This window comes from Amphiura filiformis, chromosome 16 (genome assembly GCF_039555335.1).
Source record: "Amphiura filiformis chromosome 16, Afil_fr2py, whole genome shotgun sequence".
NCBI lineage: Eukaryota > Metazoa > Echinodermata > Ophiuroidea > Amphilepidida > Amphiuridae > Amphiura > Amphiura filiformis.
This window is the reverse complement of record NC_092643.1, coordinates 17,527,358-17,549,210: the sequence shown is the minus strand read 5'-3', so window position 1 is coordinate 17,549,210 and position 21,853 is coordinate 17,527,358. Positions and strand designations below refer to the sequence as shown.

Here is a 21,853-nt window from a genome sequence, read left to right as displayed (position 1 = left end):
TAGAATGTGTGAATAGAATGTTTGGAATTTTGCAACTAAAATACTAACTGCATTCTGCATTATGTATTTATTTATTTATTTAGGCCTATGCCTATTTATTTATTTACTGACTTATTTATTTATTTTATTTATTTGGTATATTAGTTAGTAGGCCTAGTTAGTAATATTCCATGATAGGCCTACGTCGGTTTATTATTGATTGTTGATAACTTGACAACTTGATTGATTGATCGATTGATAGTCATTTCACATTATATTCCTAGTTTATAGGCCAATTTGAATAACATCGTACATTAGATAAATAGACCTATCAGTATTGATTTATTCTATTCAGCAATATCAAGGATTACTATCAAACTTCTCATAGCTGATTGTAAGTTGGCTCAGTGGCAACGCAGTAGGTTTTACAACATCGAGGTCCCGGGTTCGATTCCCACCTCTGCCTATTTTTTGCAAGGCTGAGAAAAAAATGAAATTTCTGGACTGCAAACTTATTTGGCGCGCGATCTGAGCTGGTCCTTTTCTGGTGGCTGTGTCTGTTACAGGCACACTCCCTCTGCATCCAAACCAGGTTCACGCTCATTACACCTCCCTTAAAGGAGTATTTCGTGATCCTAGCATCCTCTATTTATGTCATTTTTCATTAGATATCCACGAAAAAACCTATTCCCAAAATTTCAGTTGATTCCGATTTTGCGTTCGCGAGTAATATGCATGATTATGTGTATTACACTGCTCCATAGACAATGCGTTGTAATTTCGTTCTGGTGCACCAGAACGAAATTCAAATTTCACGATATCTTTGCTAAACGAATTAATCTGCAAGAAATATTTTGTACATAAACATAAATTTTTTTTTTAGAAAAGTGGGGGATGAGGCTGTGGATCACGAAATGCCCTTTTAAATAATGACCATTATTTAAAAAAAGGGCGATTGTATTACAAATCTGTAAAATGCGTTGGAAGCAGAATTTAGTTCTGCACATTTTGACACCTCGTTTGTAGCAATTGACACAGCGTACATTTATTAAAATCAATGTAACCCAACATTTAAAAGTTGCAGTAAATTGTATTGATTTTGTATTCAGTATAATGGAAGGAAATCTGTGTAATGATATCTGAGTTTTGTACATGTATGTAAGTGCAACTTTCAAATCTGGACCTCACTACATTGAATTGACCGATGTTTTATTGTTTTTTGTGCTATCGTATCAAACGAGGTGTCAAAATACGCAGAAATAAATTCTGCTTCCAACGCATTTTACAGATTTGTAATACAATACCCCCATTTTGAATAATAGCCGTTATTTAAGGGGAGTTAGTTACTTTTTTTTAGATGTTTAGTACTTAAATGGATAAATAAAATTATACTGCGCACAAAAATTATACGAACACTTAACTTACGAATAATAATTTAATTGAATAAATTATGCAAATTTGGTTTGTTTTTTATTTGACCGACTTCTGTTTTGTTTTCCAAATTCTTTGCATTCCGCTCAAAATTTGACCTTTTTGCTTATAACTCAAGAACGGTAAGTCGCAGGTAGGTCTAACTTTACTTTTTCTGAATCCTTGCAATGAGAGGAATAATTTGGTGTGCTTGTTAACCAGATTTGAGCAACTTTGAAATTTGACCACTGTGTTGACCTTTAACCTTGAATATGGCCGGAGTGCCGGGAAATATTTTTTGTTAACATCTTGAATGTGTTATAAGACCATAAAAGGAAGCTAAAAAAGTTGGTTTGGTAGAGTCCTGGGGGGATGCACATTAAAACCTGGTAGGCCTAGATACCAAAATAAATTAGCTTTGACATGTTGGTTACATTTGGGCGAATGCTTATTTGTTGTCCGTGTGTTGTTTCTTTTCTTTGTTATTTCAAATGTTTGAGTGAATGTTCTATATTATAATTGTTCGTTTATCTTCACGGGTCATGATGGAAGTAGAAGAGGTTAAAAGAGCAATAGGTTGGTGGAATTTAACGATGGTTGAACCCGGGACCTTCGATTGGAGTTGGAAGTGTTTGTATTGACGGTCTATGCAGAAAGGGTGGGGAAATGAGAGATTTCTTCATTAATTGAAATATGATATCGGTACTTTAATTAGCATTGGAATGGATCTTATACTTTCCTTATTGTCATTGACAATGTGGTTTTAATGATAACAATTAAGACAACTTTTAAAAAATGTGGTTCACTTTGTGTATCAAGAATATGTAATATTTCATTTCACATCCCTTTCTCACCAAATCAATGGTAAATGACTCATTTGGTCAATCAGTGCTGGCCTCAAGCGAAGGTTTACTTCATAGGAACTACATGACAGCACAATGTTATAATATGTGCCTGATTGACCAATCTGGCATTATCTGAGCCATGCCCTGCCTCTGGCTATTATCATGATTATGACAAGTAGTGACAACCGTGTATATGGTCATCTCAGCTACAGGTAGAAAACAACAAAGGGTGTTGTAGAGTGAAAAAGAAAACTTTATTCAAGGCGAGGTAGCGTATAAAGGCAACAAATAAAACCATGACTTGAGTCCTTATGATGAAGTATTAAGTATATAGTTAGCTTAGAGCTTTTTTGTTCTCTCCCCGTGCAGGTGGTAGGCGAAGTGACCAGTCTAACTCTGGCCTTCTTGTCTTGGGACCGCTATCGTCTTATTGTGAATCCTTTAAAGTCCCTCAGCACCAGGTCATCTAAAAGTATTTATCTCATCATGTTCATGATTTGGATCGGTAAATATCTAAATATATTTTGAGATTGATTATTATCAGAGTTGGGCCAGTAAATAGGTGGAGATGTTACATGCGCGACATTTTTGGGTTCATCTTTTTAATTTTTTTCAGTTAGTAGGCCTATGCAGCCTATGAAAAAACAAATTGGTGTCAAATTAAATCTTGTGATGAGACCAATACAATAAACACAATAAATGTTGTACTGTATAACATTTGGATAATTAACATCTAATTAGCATAGTGTGTGGGGTGGAGGAGGAGTAGGAAGAGTAGGAGGAGGAGGAGGAGGAGGAAATTTAATAATAGTGACCCCCACGGGGCATATGATGCAAGAGGCCCATTTCTTTTTCACATTTTTACAATTCACTAAAACTGCATACTATAATACCATACTGTGATGTACCCTGTATTAATCCTATATCATGAAATAGGGGAAGTTACCTTTCTAATCAAACAGTGTATTTGTGTTGTGCATTCGTGTGAGTTCGGGTAAAAGGTGATTTTGGCCTTGAGTCAAGTACGACTCGTAACAAAATTGGGGGCTCGTCCGGGAAATACACTGTAAAAATGTTGACATTAATAATTTATTGAGTCTTGAAAGTGAAAGTACAGTATGGCAGAGTTCAAAGCAGAAGAGTTTCTTCAAACTATAAATTGGGAGAAGTTTGATGAGTTGAAGAAGCCCGATTTATTAGCATTTGCCAAACATTATGACTTGAAAGTAAAGCAAGCTACAAGAAAGCAAATAATCAAAAATGCCTTGATTGATATTTTGGTCGGGGAAGATATTTTTGATGAATCCTATTTGGAAGAGAAACTTGAAGTAGAAACTGGAATTGATGGGACCTCAGCATTTAAGGTGAAAGAGTTGGAAATTCAATTAGAATTGAGGAAAATGGAAATGGACCAAAAGAAAATAGAAATGGACCAAAAAGAAAAACTGGAAATGATCAAGTTAGAAAATGAAAAACAAGAAAAGCAAGAAAGATTAGATATGGAGAAACAGAAAATGGCTATGGAAGACAAAGCGTGCCATGAAAAAATGGCGCTGGAACACCAAAAATTGGAAATGGAAGAAAAGGAAAAACTAGCTAAAATTGAAATGGAAGCACATTTGAAAGAAAAAGAAATTGAGTTTGAACAAGAGAAGTTAGCAAAACTAGGTGACAAATACTCATCAAGTTTCTCCTCAAAGTCAAAGTCAGGCTTTGATGTCTTGTTACCAAGTATGTAAAACTTGTGCCTAAATTCAAAGAGAAAGAAGTTGACGAGTACTTTCAACATTTTGAAAAGGTGGCTACAAATTTGAAATGGCCTAAAGAGCATTGGACGCTACTTTTACAAAGTAGTTTTGTGGGGAAGGCCAGGGTGACTTACTCAGCTCTACCAATAGAGAAGTGTAATAATTATGAAGAAGTCAAACAAGCAGTCCTTAAGGCCTATGAACTGGTGCCTGAAGCATACAGTTTTAAGTTCAGAGATTCAAGAAAGCAAGCAGATCAAAATTCTGTATGTTTTACAAACAAAAAATTCCTTTAAAAAGGAACATGTGTGTGGCAAGTTGTCACTGTATAAAGTGTAAGAGTTGTAATGTAACTTCCAAGCTGACATTGTTATAAGTTCATGTGAATGAGAAAGACTTTAAGAAAGTGTTCATTACATTCAAACTTTCTTCTTTTAAGGGGGAAGGTGTGATGTACCCTGTATTAATCCTATATCATGAAATAGGGGAAGTTACCTTTCTAATCAAACAGTGTATTTGTGTTGTTCATTCGTGTGAGTTCGGGTAAAAGGTGATTTTGGCCTTGAGTCAAGTACGACTCGTAACAATACAATCACATTCCTGGTAATTTAATTTGCTTTGAGAGGCAATTTTGCATATTTTATTTTCCATTCGGGTTACACATTGAATTATTTTAATTTGATTGAATCCTATGATGTTATATATGCCTAAAAAGCTCTGACTCAGAGAAATTCAAATATGGAACTTTTAAATATGTGGGGTGCACCAAACTTAATTTATTTTTCAAATTTTCCATTTTCCCTAAAATAGTTGGTATTTTCATAACTCTTAGTGGATTTCAATGGTAAATCAGCTCAAGGCACTTTTGTAGCATTGTCCTAATTTTCATTTGCTTGATCGGGTCACATTATGGAAATACATATTTTGTTAAAAGTGAAATATTGTTAGTTCTTGTAGGTCTCCCCAGGGAGGTGTCCGTGGTCATATGTAAAGGAAGCATCAACATATTTTTTCTCTATTAATGTGAGTTCAAAATAATGTTACAAAACATCTATTCGAGCCTTGTTCGTTTCCCTTTCAGTTTCCTTTCTGGTGCAGAACCCTGCAGCATTCGCCCCGGGAGAAACACCAGAAGCAAGCTGCGCTGAATGCGGCCAACCTTGGGGTGAAGAATTATTCTTTGCCTACACTGCATTTTCCGTCTACATCGTTCCTCTCATAGTCATAGTACCATGCTACACAAAGATTGGCCTTAACATGTCAGCATTTACTGCATCCGATGAAGCGTCAAGGCGTCGAATGGCTCAACGCAAGAGAAGCATTATAGGCATATTTGTGGTGGTAATATTTTATATCATAATGTGGTTACCATGTCACGTGGTGCATATGTGGATGGCTTTTCATCCTGTAGTGACTGCGTCGACTCCCCGGTACATAGAGATTCACACAGCGGCCAATGTGTTGATTTTTGTTAATAGCAGCGTTAATCCATATCTGTATACTTTGGCTGGATCGTCCTTTCGCAGACATGTGTCTGACATAGGACACTTTTGTCTGTGTGGTCTCATACGCAGGAAGAAGACAAAGTCAACAACAAGCAGTTCACGTGAGGCCACTGGCTCTACAATGATGCAGTAAAAATGACAGTAAAGCGTTGTACTACTATGCTGTTCAAGAGATATAGATCCCTTAAACAATTTGTCGTATTTTACTAGATATTTAGATGACAAAATTTGAAGGAAAAAAAAATCCCGATGGACTGGTGACTGAAACGCAATTTTTTCGACAACTACGGGGAATGTTTGGCACGTGACGTACATCTGAGAAACGACGACACTCATCATGATATAGTGGCCGACATCGAAGAGAAGACGGATAAAGGCATGGACGCACGCAAAGCGCTTAAAATAGTGTTAGCTAAACATCGACCTAATTTTGCCGGTCTTTTTAAACAAGACGACGATGATGAGGAGATGGAACACGCTAAAGAAAGCGATGATTAAAGCGCATTTGACTCGAAGATATTGCCTGGGAACATCTAATTAAAGTAAAAAAATCACGCATCTTATGTTTCTCTTTTGTTACTATGAAGAATTAAAAAATCATTAATATTCATATATGCTAATTATATTAATTTAATATGCAAACCGGAAGTGACCTCTGACCTCATTAATATTATGAGCTCATGAATATTCATAACGTCGAGAAAGTCTATAGTACTACTAATTTTCAATTTCATATGTATTCTATTAAAATTCCATTTCTTAAATATTGTATTAAAAATTAGGAAATTTGTGATGATCGTTTTCATTACTTTGCTAGATTTTCAATTTCTTATGTATTCTATTAAATTTTCAATTTCATATGTATTGTTTAAAAAAAATTAGGAAATAGGTGAGGATCGTTTTCATCAGTTTGTTAAATTTTCAATTTCTTATGTATTCTATTAAATTTTCAATTTCTTATGTATTCTATTAAATTTTCAATTTCTTATGTATTCTATTAAATTTTCAATTTCTTATGTATTCTTCAATTTCTTATGTATTCTATTAAATTTTCAATTTCTTATGTATTCTATTATATTTTCAATTTCTTATGTATTCTATTAAATTTTCAATTTCTTATGTATTCTATTAAAATTCCATTCCTTAGATATTGTATTGGAAATTGGGAAATTTGTGAGGATAGTTTTCATCACTGTGCTAAATTTTCAATTTCTTATGTATTCTATTAAATTTTCCATTTCTTATGTATTGTATTAAAAAATGAGGAAATTTGTGAGGATCGTTTTCATCATATAGACGAATCCAATTTCACCCATTCCTACACCTCAATGGCAGTCATAGGTCATAGCTGGGTCCCCCTTCTGGTCTATCCCACCTGAAATGTGAAATGACGCGGCCGTGGCGGGGATTTTGAAGTGCATTGTTACACATAGACAAAAGATAAAGGTTTACAACACAATACAATATAACCAGAGCTGCAATATAACATTGATTTTTAAGCGGCTTTAATCCATCTAATTGTGCAGTAACAACACCAGTTTGGTGCAGAGGGACCCAGTAATGGCCGACTGACCATCACTTGGCTCGTTGGATTCGTCTATTGTTAAATTTTCAATTTCTTATGTATTCTATTTAATTTTTTTATTTCTTATGTATTGTATTTAGAAATTAGGAAATTTGTGAGGATCGTTTTCATTACTTTGCTGCATTTTCAATTTCTTATGTATTCTATTAAATTTTCAATTTCATATGTATTGTTCTAAAAAAATTTGGAAATTTGTGAGGATCGTTTTCATCAGTTTGTTAAATTTTCAATTTCTTGTGTATTCTATTAAATTTTAAATTTCTTATGTATTCTATTAAAATTCCATTCCTTAGATATTGTATTAGAAATTGGGAAATTTGTGAGGATAGTTTTCATCACTGTCCTAAATTTTCAATTTCTTATGTATTCTATTAAATTTTCCATTTCTTATATATTGTATTAAAAAAATGAGGAAATTTGTGAGGATCGTTTTCATCATATAGACGAATCCAATTTCACCCATTCCTACACCTCAATGGCAGTCATATGTCATAGCTGGGTCCCCCTTCGGGTCTATCCCACCTGAAATGTGAAATGACGCGGCCGTGGCGGGGATTTTGAAGTGCATTGTTACACATAGACAAAAGATAAAGGTTTACAACACAATACAATATAACATTGATTTTTAAGCGGCATTAATCCATCCAATTGGGCAGTAACAACACCAGTTTGGTGCAGAAGGGACCCAGTAATGACCGTTGGATGATGATCCGTCTATTGTTAAATTTTCAATTTCTTATGTATTCTATTGAATTTTTTATTTCTTATGTATTGTATTTAAAAATTAGGAAATTTGTGAGGATCGTTTTCATCACTTTGCTAAATTTTCCATTTCTTATGTATTCTATTAAAATTCTATTTCTTAAATATTGTATAAAAAATGTGAAATTTGTGAGGATCGTTTTCATCAATTTATTACATTTTCAATTTCCCATTTATTCTATTACATTTTCAATTTCTTATCACTCTGAACGTTAGTCCATCGATGCCTATTGTTATTACAAAGCTCACTCAGTTATTTATTTAGGCACTGGAACCGATCGAAGTCGGTGTTGAAATGGACAAAATTGTGAGCTATCCCTTTTCACGTTAAAATATATATTTTCTCGCCCAAATGAAAAGCAATAATTTTCATTTTTTCAGTAAATATCAGCAGAAAGCCACAATGCATGATACTGTATCTTTAACAAACAAAAATCCTGGTGTTAAACTTAGGCATGAAATTTAGCATTCTATATTAAGATTTTCGATTTTGACAGGCCTCAACTTCGCCCGTAAGCTTTTTTTTTTTTTTTTGGTGTCAACTTTTTAGCTTTTCAAAGTAATATAGTTCGTTTATGAAAGATTTTTCCCAACTTTCTAAAGCTCACCATACCGGGCATTGTTTTGTCAGAATTTACGTTTTGATTGCACCATTACTTCAGTTCCGACTGCCAATTTTATCAAAATCAACACGTGAATGTACCCAAGGATGGATGATTTTGCATGTCACAATAGAAATGTCGATTATTTCTTCCGGTTGTATTCGAAATGAAGTACTGAGTTGGACATGTTGGCAGTTGCAAGTGACAAAAGGTGAAATCAAAACGGATATTCTGAAAAACTATAATATATAGGCCCATATGCCTTATAGAGTTGGGGAAAATCTTTCTTTAGCGAACTATATTGGTTTGAAACCAGGCCTCGAAATAAGAAGAAAAATCCAAAGGTCCTCTGGACCTCTGCCTTTGAAATTTCGAGGGTCCTGGCCAATTTTCAAGGGTCCGACGCCGGATCCATGCCTTTGAAATTTCAAGAGAGATAATTAGCTACGGCGCGCCGCGGCGGAAACGGTATGTAGATTGTAGAAAATTGAAAACTCGGGTTGAAAACTTGATGGGAAACTAAAATGAAAGTGTACTCAGGGAGCTGGACCTATTATGTGAACCTGATTTTCAGTGGAACAACACAACTAGGATTTTCTGCTCTTTGCTTGGTTCAATTTTTACGGGTCACGCGGACCCGTACCGTAGGAAATTTGCGGGTCCGCGCCTACTTTGACGGGTCTTTGACGCAAGGACGCGCCTTATTTCGAGCGCTGTTTGAAACGCTAAAAATTAAAACCCACAAAAAGCTCATGGACGAAGTTCAGGTGTGTAAAAATCAAAAATCCTACCGTAAAGGACACAATTTCATGCCTAATTTTAAACCAGGATTTTTTTAAAGGACCATGTTTTTATCTGACAATACTGAAAAAACTAAAATTATTGAATTTTATTTTCACCGAGAAAATCAATTTCAAAGCAAAAAGTTGCACTAGTATGATTTACTCATTTGTGAAAATTTGTGAGGATAGTTTTCATCACTGTGCTAAATTTTCAATTTCTTATGTATTCTATTAAATTTTCGATTTCTTATGTATTGTTTTCAAAAATTATGAAATTTGTGAGGATGGTTTTCACCAGCTTGTTAAATTTTCCATTTCTTATGTATTCTATTAAATTTTCCATTTCTTATGTAGGCCTATTCTATTAAAATTCCATATCTTAAATAATGTATTAAAATTAGGAAATTTGTGACGATATTTTTCCATCGATGCCTATTGTCAATCATTTAATTATAACACTGGAACCAATCGCAATCGATGTTGAAATGAGCAAAATTATGAGCTACACCTTTGCACGTTAAAACAAACACCTCAAATAAAGAAAGTCGGCAGTAATTGACCATACCGTTCTTGAAATATAAGAATTTTACGAAACTCCCTCATTTTACAGGCTTTCCACGGATTCAAATATCAATCGATGATCTATGCTAAATTAAACATTCGTCTCAAAGCCCCGCGCGTATTACAGACTTGACATTTAATATGGAATATTTTTCACGAAATTCCAAGACTGGTTTGGACGGAGTCTGCATAGACCGCACGGGCTAAATATTAATTGGGGTGTGTCGGGGGATGGTGTAAAATAATTGTTTGATAGAAAATGTGCTTTCCATATGTTTACATTATGGTGCTCATAATGTAGCGAATTTGCCTAAAATGGTGGATTCAGGGAGGCTGAATTTAGGTATGTGGGGGACACAATTTCAGACTTTATGCAACATGGTTCTGTTATAATCAAATTTATAGGGGTTTGAGGTGATATTTCTTAAACTTCGTTAGCAACTGGCATTCATCACAGCTGAAATACACTTACAATGTACCAAGATTTTGAACAGGGGAGGAGCTTAAAATGGGGCTCTTAGAAGCTGCAAGTACTCAGAAAGTTTGAATGGCCCCTGGATTCAAATGTTACAACCTTACGGTAAAAAAACAACTTTTGTGGATTTCTGGTTGTCTAATGATCTCACACTGTTTCTTTGTGTTCAGTAAGTTTATAACATTTGGCCACAAGGGACCATTCAAACTTTCTGAGTGCGTATCACTTTTAAGAGCTATATTTTGTTAAGCTCCTCCCACTTTCAAAACTGGTACATCACAGGTGCATTTCAGTTCAGATGAATACTTATTGGTATTCAAGTTCAGCAAAATCGCCTCAAACCTCAATGAATTTGATAATATAAGAATAATGTTGCTCAAATTCAGAAATTTTACCCCCACAAAAATCTAATTCAGTCTCTTTAAATCCGCCATTTTAGGCTAATTCACTACATTATGAGCGACATTATGTAAACTAATGGAAAGCACATTTTCTGTCATACAATTATTTTACACCATCTTCCGACACACCCCAATTATTATTTAGCCCATGCCGTTTATGCAGACCTCTACCAGACCAGTCTTGGAATTTTGCGACAAATTATTCCATATTAAATGTCAAGTCTGTAGTAAAATCGCCCGGTTTTTCGCGTTATTCACACTGGATTGAGTAAATTTCATTTTTTGTCCACTGTTTTATTTTTTTTTTTTCCTGATCCACCACACAAAATCTCACTTCTGACATCGTCAGACATGACTTAGGTTATTTTATACTTGAATTTGAATTTATTACTCTATCACTGAGGGGAAAGCAATGAGGTAGCGGTCCTTTTCCAAACGCAACCAAAAGTGCTCCACCTCATCGGGTAAAAACCAACCGCTGTCTCTCAGATTGGGCTATTCCAGAAAATAAGTGCACCCCCCTATAGAGGAGTAAATTTTTAATCAAAGAAATGTCTGGATTTCCAAGTTCGCTTTCTGAAAACAACTGGAATTCCAGTTGTCAATGTTGCTTGAAAAAGCTTGGAAATCCAATTAAATGAAGGAAAAATCACGGAAATGTCTAAAATAGGCTCTCAAATTCAGGATTTCTTACTTTGAACTAGTTTTCTGCTGGATTTTTTCGCCTTTGGACACTTAAAAAGTTTGGATTTCCAACAATCAAGACTGGATATCCGAACTCCTCTATAGGTGGTGTGCATCTATTTTCTGGAATAGCCCATTCAGCTTTAGATGTTATGATTGAAGACAAGTTCTGCCCCACTTTTTAATCCCCTGCTTTTTGGTTTCTGAACAAAAGAGAAACGGAAACTTATAACATGTATAAATTGAAACGATGATAGCACATTTACGTGTATCGATCCCGGGTATTGATTTTAGTATCTCTAGTGCTTTTCTCATCTTCTCTGGCTGTACCAAGTAATTATTTAGCCAGGCGATGTCGGTGTGCACCATGGTCTGGTGTAGGGAAGCTAAATGCAATCACGCCATCTACAGATATACATACGTCTTGCGTGGATAAATAAAAATCTGAATACATACCATAACGAATACCGAGGCTGCCGCTGAATACCAATAAAGTTCACATTCAAACACAGTGTCTGCTGCCATCTTTGACAAATTAACTGATAACAAAATTTAACAAATTCAAGTAATTGCTCTAAAATCTGCTCTAAAACCCAAAGTAAAAGTGAGGAAACGAATAGGCCCCTATGAGAAGTTTGTTTTGTTGTTGGGGGGGGGGGGCACCAATTTAGGCCATTGGCAAGAATTTTTGCGGAGTACAGAATTTCCAAAACAAGTGGTTTAGTTTCACCACATGTTTTTGCCTACGGAAAATGATGGAACTCGAGGCTTCGCAAAAATTCCACAAAGAGCATCAACATTTGGGTATAGGGTGTCTTCTAAATGAGGGTCCCAGAATCTTCATGCACAAAATTGATACCAGTTGACATAATTAGGTCCACACCTACTATACACTTAGAATGAGAACCGAGGCAAGTTTATATTTAGCTGAAGATGATAGACATTTTAAGATCGCGCAAGATACTTCACTTCAAACTGCAGTTTCTTGGGAACAGTAAGTGCGATTTTTGTGTAATAAAAAGTATGTGAAAGAAAAAAGTCTGCTCTTTTACCTGGAATGACAATAAAATATTACTATAAACGTGATAAATGGGTGTTTTTGCTGCAATGACGTTTCGTTCAATTCTCGCGATTCCAAATACAGCGCGCCACCAACGACGGCAGTGGAAATTTGCATTTCCCGTGTCTGGGGTCGACATCCCTTTTCATCAACCATAGCTGACCATGTTTGTGATTATTACTCTAAAAACACAATGTTTTGTAGTATTTTTTGAAATTTTTTGAGACTTTCTGTGTTGAAGTGAAATATTGCAGTTTGATATTCATAGATGTCCTTTTCTAAAACCCGCAAACTTGATGTTGATACTAGGTGTTAACTTTTTGTTATCCCATTTTCAAAACCGCCTTTTTTTGTTTTTAAACTTTACGATGCTTTTCAGCACGATACGCGCGAGCCTAGTCAATGCGAAGTAGCCCTAGGCCTGTCCTTTTTTTGTAAATGGAAAACGCATTTTATTTTGGTTATTAGAATAAATTGTTTTAATTATTTCTGAATTTATTGTTTGTTCAATACGATAATAATATAACACCAACATCCATACTATAGGTGTTGCGTTTTTGTAATCGGCCTACATTTACTAAAAATGTGGGGTTTTTTTGCACGAAGGCGCTTATAGCGGCCCGCCGCGCGGGATAGGCCTACAGCAAAGAAATTCAATTAAATTTTAAAAAGATTCTTAATACTCATTACTTATAAACATGCATCACATTGGTTTGCCGTTTTTGTTATTATTGTAATTGTTTGATTTGTCCTATTTTATGTTTAGCCTAAATTTGTATTTTTAATTATATTACTATCAAACATTAAAAAAATTACGATCGCAATAAAAACACTTTGTAGGCATAGCTTACTGCATAAAAATAGCATTTATTTTTTGTTAATATTTCAATTTGAGACTTTAATGCATAAGTTCAACAATACCTCATAGAGTTCTAGCATTATAATAAAGATGAAGAAAGTTTCAAACTGCAAAAGAGTAGGTCTACATGAATTTTAAAAGATCATTATTTTAAGGCATATCAAGAAAATCTGCATGAAAAAACTTTATAACTTTAGAACCAAGTATGCTAGACCTTTGGTGTTTTCAATTTAAAATGATAGCCTAATTGCAGTAACACAATTTTCAAAATGCCTCCTTTGCCCCCCCCATGAACCAGATCGTGTCACAATTCAGGTTTAAATTTGACAATTGTCATGCCCGATTTTAATATTAATTCATGTTTCTTTTTCATATTTTATTTTTACTTCCGCTTTCTTGCATGTCATACCATCTTTATTTCATCTTTCCCCTTTAATAGGAAATTTACTCTTAATGTAGGCCTAGGCCTACTCCCAAATAGCACACGTTGATTGGAATGAGTTTCTTTTTAGTCATATTATCGGTCGGCACAACATTGAAAAATCAAAAACGTTTTCGACTAAATATTCAATTGGACAATTTTAAACACCTAGGCCTAGGCCTATACATTTTTTTAAAAGAAAAGAAAATGGGAAAGATTAAAATCTTTCCCATTCTCTTTTTCTTTCTCATGAAATTATAAGTCAACACTGTGAAAAGAACTGAACTGTAGTGTAGTCCAACCTTTACGGCATTGTGGACTTGTGGAAAACGAAAACGTGCCTAGTCATACAGAAGGGTAGGCCTATTCGAGCTCCCGCACCAAATTTATTGAGGGGGCCGAGTCCCCAGCCCCCGGTTCATAAGCCTATGTAATTTTGTTGACAGAATTGCACCACGAGAGTTTATTTTAAAAATGAACAGGTTTATTTGTTTAGCGCAAGTATATATTTTCTCCCGACATTATATATTGGGGCCAAAGTGTTTTGTTTATAGGGCTATATACAGGGTGTCCCAGAATGATTTGTACCGTGTTTGCAAAAATAACTAAAAATAGAAGACGGGCAGTGTATCTATTTTTGATACCAGCATTATAATGTTGGACATGTCTCCTACTTATTCTGTTAATTTCAGCACGCTACCTTTATTTGTTTTGGCGTGCCATGCAATAATGTAAAATCGATGAAAAACGACTCGCATACCTTTGAAAAATGGCACGATACGATTAAATGAAGAACGTGGGATGTTTGGCACAGCATTTCGACGACGACAACTACTGTTGGGGTCACGCCTTAAAGCTTGCCGGACAGCTGCAATGTTCGCTCTAGTTCTTACAGTCTTACGAGCACCTGAAGCTTCACTCTGCCGATTCCTGACAATTCCGTGCTCGTCAAACTTCTTTACCTTATACACTATCGTCTAATGGGCTATTCCAGATAAAACATGCACCCCCCTATAGAGGGCAACGGAAATCCAGATTTTTTGGTGGTCTTTGGGGCTCGGAATTCCAGCCTATTCTACTTATGCTGTTCCAAATTCCAGCCTATTTTGCCTAAGCTTGGCGCAAAATTTCCAGATTTTTCCACCATTTTGTTAGTCTGAAGGCATAGAGGGTTTTGGAATTCCAGGTTTATTGTGTTTATCCTTGGTTGGATTTCCAGACTTTTTTGCCTCTGGTCAATAAAATAATCCATATTTTTGTCCATTGAGGTGCTGGAATTCCAGATGGTTTTGTTAGTAATTTGTCAGGATTTCCAGCCTTTTGTGCAAATAGATATCAGGAATTCCATTCTCTTCCAGGTTAATGCAATTTGTCATTATGTATGTGCATAATGTATGTTGGGGCATTTTCTCCCCCCACAAGTTGGTGGTACTAGTAGTTATAATCATCATGATTGACAGCCCAAGTGACCATGACAACCAACATTCTTCAGTTCTTGTTGAGTAAGCCCTAGTAGGAAAGAAAAAGAGGGTACACCAACTTGACGGAAAACAAGTCGCAGGGTGGCGAATCAGACCCCTCCCCTGCTCAGTTGACAGAGATGTTGTGACAAAATTTACAATCTGCATCTCCCTTTTGGCCTATTTTAGACCAAATTGCCGCGCTTTGCGCGCAATCTTGGTAAAGCCATTTGAGTGAGAAGATCTGCGACAATCATGTTGCCTTGCCCACAGGACCATCAAAAGGTAAATCCGGCCATATACCAGGTATATGATATACACATTTTAGGCTATTCCAGTTGAAAGACATACACCCTGTATGGAAGACATTACTTTAGTCTCTCACACAGGGGGTGTAGATTCCAAATGAAGTCACCCCCAAGAAAATGGTTGCCCTGAAAATAAGCTGTTTCTTTACTCAATTAATGAGTAAGTGCACTATCTTAAGTTAATGAAAACAAGTTCACAGAAAGCAAGCACACTTCGCGAGGGGTTTATTTTTGCGGATTTCGCGAATGGAGTTCCATCCACGAAATTAACACCTCGCGAATATATATAATAATGTATTGCAAGTATAGGGCAAAACTAAGCATCGCGAAAATAACAATTGCAAAAATGTCTCTGTAACTCCAAATCGCGACAATAACTGTACGCGAAAATTACCACTTAAACAGTAATTTAATACGAGCAGAGAAACTCTCTGGACTGACCTTTCACAAGTTCAACAAAAGTCAATACTATTACGTAATTGTTTGTTCATGGGACATTGCACACACAGATAGTGCACACACACTTCATCCATGCAGTACAAAGTGTTATCTGTTTCCAAATTTACTGTGTGCTTTATTTTAGCAGATTTGGGTAGCTACCGTATTAATAAACTGAGGGAAAATATTATTCTGTGTATTAAAACAAATCAACCCATCGTGGCTTGGGGTTTTAATAACAGGTTTAATTTCCGGAATTGATTGATTTTCAATGATGGATACAAATTTTAAGTTTAGCATCAGTTTTTGTTAATATTTTGTTAAGTTTTATAAAATGTTGCAAATTAAAAAAAAATTAATAGTATCAAAGGCTACGAAAAAACCCTTCTCTACGGGGCCAACCAACCCGGAATTTGTGTTTTTGAGAATTAAAAAAAAACACATTTATTTTGCTTAAATCATAGAAAATATGTTGGTATTAAAAAATTCTTCAGATTTTGGTGATATTTTAGGGTAATTTCAAGATAGCCTCTCTCTAGAAATACAAGTACAAAAACACCCGACCCTATACTTGAAGTGGAAAGGTCCGCCCGTAGAATAGGGTGGGTTTTTCTTTTTTATCTCCAAAAATACAATAAATAACATGACACCAAAACAGAAATTTTGACAATAATAGTTTTTTCTTATCATTTTAATGTAAATTTTGACCAAAGTATCAGCAAATTATGATATAGCGAGATTACACATAAATATAAAATTTGAAAGAGGGACTCTAAATATACATTTAAAAATCCAAAAGCATAAATCAAGAAGTGCATATTACCGGTATTACTATTATTAAAAATGATTTATATTAAATGATGCTCCCCGTCTAAAAAAATCAGGACATTGATTTTTTTTTACATGTTTTGCATTTGGAAAATGTTCCATTACAAACCAATTGTCAGACGAATTTGTCTCTATGGATTGTCTGAGTTGATAACATCTGAGGGATAGGCCTATATGAATCCAATATCGTACTAGCTAAAACTACTGTTCTTTGAATGGAACAAAATGCAGATGTTCAATCAAAATACATGTGAAGATGAGCTCATCTTCTCAGATGTTATGCAAAATATGGTAATATCAAATATCATCCATTTTATTGTTTTATTATTTTATTATTCACGGGATGTGATTAATTAGCATATTATAAATTTGATGAGGAATTTAAATATTTATATGCCATTGGGTTTTTGTGTATAGGGGATGGAGGAAAAAACTTTGATTGATAATGTCATTAAAATATTAAGATACCCTGCATCTCGTTTCTACTACTCATTATAATTATCATTAAAGTTTTGCTTTTGTAAAGCCTACAATGTTCTTTATAGCACATCTAAAATTCTCCTGCATGCTGAGTGAACATAAAAAGGTTGAATAACACATGGAGATTAAAAAAACGTAAGTAAACAAAATCAAACGAAACTGGTAATTTGCACAACCTAAACCACAGAGCAGTACATGTATTAAACAGAACAAGATCTTGTTCATGGTTGTTTGTTTAACCATGGATATTATGCTCTTCAAACACATTAAAGGTTCCATGACTTGGCAAACAAAGTTATTCACACTTGTGTTTATAATACATGCAGTCTTCACAGTCACTCCAGGCTGTTTTGGATCAGGGGGGGTCTGCTTGATCAGCAAAGAGATATTTCTCCCATCTTCTGGTATTACAGTAAAGCTATCATTTGCTGCATATTTTGCTCAAATTTGCACTTCTTACATGATTGTAATTGCCCAATACTATCTGAAATACCATGTAAAGGACTAAGCCTCCAAAGTAAAATTTAGAGGTTTTATAATAAAACTGGGATCCCCCAAAGCTCCACAGTTAAGCGGCTAAGTCGGTTTTTTATTTTTTACCTCATTATTTTCGCTTAGTTAAACTGAGACTAGTAAACCTGAGACTGTTGGTTTACTAGTCTCAGGTTAAAATGATCAGAAGACCCCCTTGACAGTAGACTATGCCATAGTCGAATTTTATTAAAAATATGTTATTATTAGTCATGATGAACCCATTTCGTTGAATACAAAATCATACTGATGTTTATTAAAATTAAAGTATTTAATAGTAAAATGGTCATAAAGAGTTAAAAATATCAGATAATTAGTGACAATAAAAGTAACTGAATGCAACATTATCTTGCATAATTATAATGGCTCACTTTAATACTGAACAATTCTGATTTTGGAAGTACCAGTTTATTGATAGCGAACCCGAAAATCCTGGAAGCTAACAGAGGGAGTGCGGTGACTGAAAAGATCAGATACAGATGTGAAAATCTATCAGTTGCACACAAATCAATATAAATCAGAGTTTTATGCTTAAATGTAATGGCCAGAGTATGCAAACTGGGCAAGTGGACTACGGAGAAGTCTACCTTGACAGATAAAGTGTTACTAGGACCGTAGCAGTAATATTATGTAATCATAGTAAATGTTGACAAAAAAGAAGAACAAAATTAAAATTTTACCAAAATCGTACATTAGGGGCCTATGTCTTTTATAATCTCCAAAATAGGAAAGATAAATGGTCTATGGTAAAACCAAATTTATCGAACGTAATCAAAACAATAAAATTATTATTTGGCCAAAACAACAACAACAACTTTGTCCCTGCCTCTTTGAGGGATTCTGATTTTCGCCAGCAAAGAGCTGGCTATCTAATTCGGAGATCGTCTTTGTTTGCTAAAGAGATTACGGGGTACTAGCATTGGTTTGAATTACTTTGCGGAACTTTTTATGGTGAAAATATATATGTAAGACCTGTTATTCGATTTGTAAGAAAAAGAAAGTATGCTTTGCCGTTTCAACGAATGAAAACGAGTGAGAATTTCAAAAGTTATGGTTTGAAGGAAATATAATACCTACCATGATTCAACTGTACTTGAATTATTATATAATCAATGGGCACCTTTTTAAAGTTAATAATACGTCGTATTAATACTAATATTAATAATATTAAAATTGTAATAATAATATAAATGGCACATTCAGATCTTATCTATTTATTTATAGATTTGTCTATTTAGGCCTATTTATTTATTTATTTATTTATTTATTTAATTATTTATTTATTGATTGATTGATTGATTGATTGATTGATAACTGATTGATTAATTGATTTAGAGATTCATTTATACTGATATTTACTGATATTGATTTAGAAAGTTTAAAAGTATTATTTGTAGGCCTTTGTATTTATTCTGGTTCTGATTTTATTGATACTGATATTTTTGTTAATTTTTAAAGTTTTGGCATAGCATTCGTTACATTATAACACGCTGTGTTATGAATTTGCAACACCTTTTTACATATTGATATCGTTGAGGCATGTTATGATAGGCCTACTTATGATCATCACAATACATCCATAAACGTGTTAATGCAGTAACCGTAGCGTTAGGGGCACGGAAGCCCCCCCCATTGATCTGAAATATTAGAAAATCCCATAGGAAAACTGCCGAAAACGGCTTGTGCCCTCCCTTCTCATCAGAACCGGATGCCACGCCCTCTATACTTTTTCATTCATTAATTATAGGCGTATTAATAGTAATGCGTTGAGTTTTTAAAAGTAATATCCGCCTTTTTTCTTTCTTTTGAAATGACATACGGTACTTGTTACAAAAACAAATCAGCATGGAAAACATTTTTTTTCGTCAGAGGCAGATATTTGGCCTATTCAGTGTCATAAAGCTACAAAATAGACGATCCTTTAAAAATCATTTTTAAATGGCTATTTATTTTTCAACCTTATTGTTTGTATTTGTAATGTTCACACAATCTGAACATGTGCTTGTAGGACAACGATTTTGAATTAAACACGTTAATTTATTTTAATTCCCCTAGAACACCACAGTTAAGCGTCCAAAATTGTAAGTGGGTTTTCTTTTATTTAACCTCATTATTTCGCTAAAATTACTCGAAAACCCTCCTAAGAGTTGTTGTTACTAATAAACATTTCATAATTTTGGGCAAAGGATAGCCAAATAGTTGACCGAAATCGTATATTTGCACCAATATTTGACTGAAATCGTATATTAACATTACCGCCCCTTCGTGGCTTTATTGCCAAAGTGTGAAACGAGATTACTTGAAATATATATTTCAGAGTTGAAAGAGTTTCAGCCCTACGAATCTATTTCTGAAACATGTCTCTCTGATTGGTTGATGGTCAAGAGGATTACGGCATCCTCAAAGCCTCTTGCTGTAATTCTCTAATCGATATCTATTATAGGACCGATCTTCTGAAATCCATACAACCGTGTCAAATGAAATAGTCTCGAATCATAATTTGTGCACGATACAACCAGGGATATGAGACAACGTTGATACGTCAGATTTCGGAATTTTATTAAAAATAGGCATAAATCACATTGAACAGGTTGAATGCTGGCAAAAGTAGATAAAATAACTATGGGTCGAATTTACATTAATCAGTGTCCTGGGGCCAGGATAACATTTAGGACTCCTTCGAATTCTAAAACAATACTTCGCCAAATGACCTTGCTTTCATTTTCTCATTTAATTTGTTTTAATTTTAATTAATTTCTTTATCCACTGGCTCTCTGGTAAATCCGGTATTGCCAAATATTTCTTGTCCATTACCCGTGTTAATCTATTTATTTATTAAAATGAACCATCTATAATACAATGTATAGGCCTAGTGTATTTGATAACAAATTTGTTTTTATTTTTGATTGGAATTTGGGTTCCATTACACGATTTCATAATAAGATATGTTTGGGCATGGCGGAATTAGTATATGATTAAAAATAGACATACTCTTAGGCCCCCTTTTTTAATGTTTGTAGGCCTACATTATTGATATAAATATTTATGTACAAAATGCAAAAGAATGTATATACCGTAAACGTTCGCCTAATGGCGCCCCTGGACTCCTTTGCTTTCGAGTAAATTTCATGTACAATAGAGAGCTACCTCTTCTTAAAATCCCAACAAGAATTAAGGGTATGTACCCTTATTTGCTGGTGGGGTTTCTATGGGAGGGCAATTTTAGTTTGTGTCTAAAATTCCAGTTATATCAAGGAAGCCCATAGCGCCATTAGGCGAACGTTTACGGTATATTATTTGATTGTTTTGTAAACATTAAATTTGATGTTTACTCATAATTATGTCTGGAAAGTCAGGGAAAAACTAAGGAGTATCGGTATTTAGTTTCCTGAGAAAGTGGATCAGATGAGCAGTGAGTAAAAACATTTGCCCTAAATCTTTATTTGATTTTTATTGTTTTATGAATTTATTAGGGCTACTGGTAAAGTGCAGAAAAAACCTCCAAACGCACTCTAGGATTTTTCATCAGCAGCAGTAGAAATTTCTCTTGCATAGATTTTCTGGTGACCTCGCTGGATTTAGCAAACAATGAACCGTCAGGGTTATAGCGCGTTATTTAATCTGATTCAACTCGTCGTGGCACGTATATTTATTGCACGTGTAATACTTTTTGACGTCACGAAAAGTATTGTACATACAATATTGTACGTACAATACGGAGTCTGAAGCTAGCCTTAGATTTACATTTGCAGACCTCCTGGAGATCAACACAGCATGAGATGTGAGTGTATTGATAATATTGATTAAAACCTTTATGGACCTAAAAGTCAAAGTAAAAATATCCTATATCCTGTATGTATCGTTTTATGGATAAAAATGACTCAAAATGTCATTTATGAAATAATTGATATCTTAAACATCAGTTTTGTCTTTTCAACAGGAAAAATTCGATGTAATTTCAAGGCCTATTTTTGATATGGGTACAATTGATATACATGTAGGCCTATTGAACAATATCAGTCTTTATACATTTTATAATGTGCTATGTATAAATTGCGAATTAATATATAAATTAATATAAAATTAATGTGCATGTATAAGGCAAATAGGATGGCAGGTTTTAGCCAAT

The 21,853-nt window shown here is 34.5% G+C and overlaps 1 protein-coding gene across 1 annotated transcript; it reads left to right on the top strand.

Moving 5' to 3' along the window:
* Positions 1 to 1,934: 1,934 nt before the first annotated feature.
* LOC140172477 (galanin receptor type 1-like) lies at positions 1,935 to 5,722 on the top strand. Its single transcript, XM_072195623.1, has 3 exons — positions 1,935 to 1,949; positions 2,604 to 2,739; positions 5,064 to 5,722. Exons 1-3 carry the CDS (start codon positions 1,935 to 1,937, stop codon positions 5,618 to 5,620), a joined length of 708 nt encoding a protein of 235 aa, XP_072051724.1. The 3' UTR covers positions 5,621 to 5,722.
* Positions 5,723 to 21,853: the final 16,131 nt, after the last annotated feature.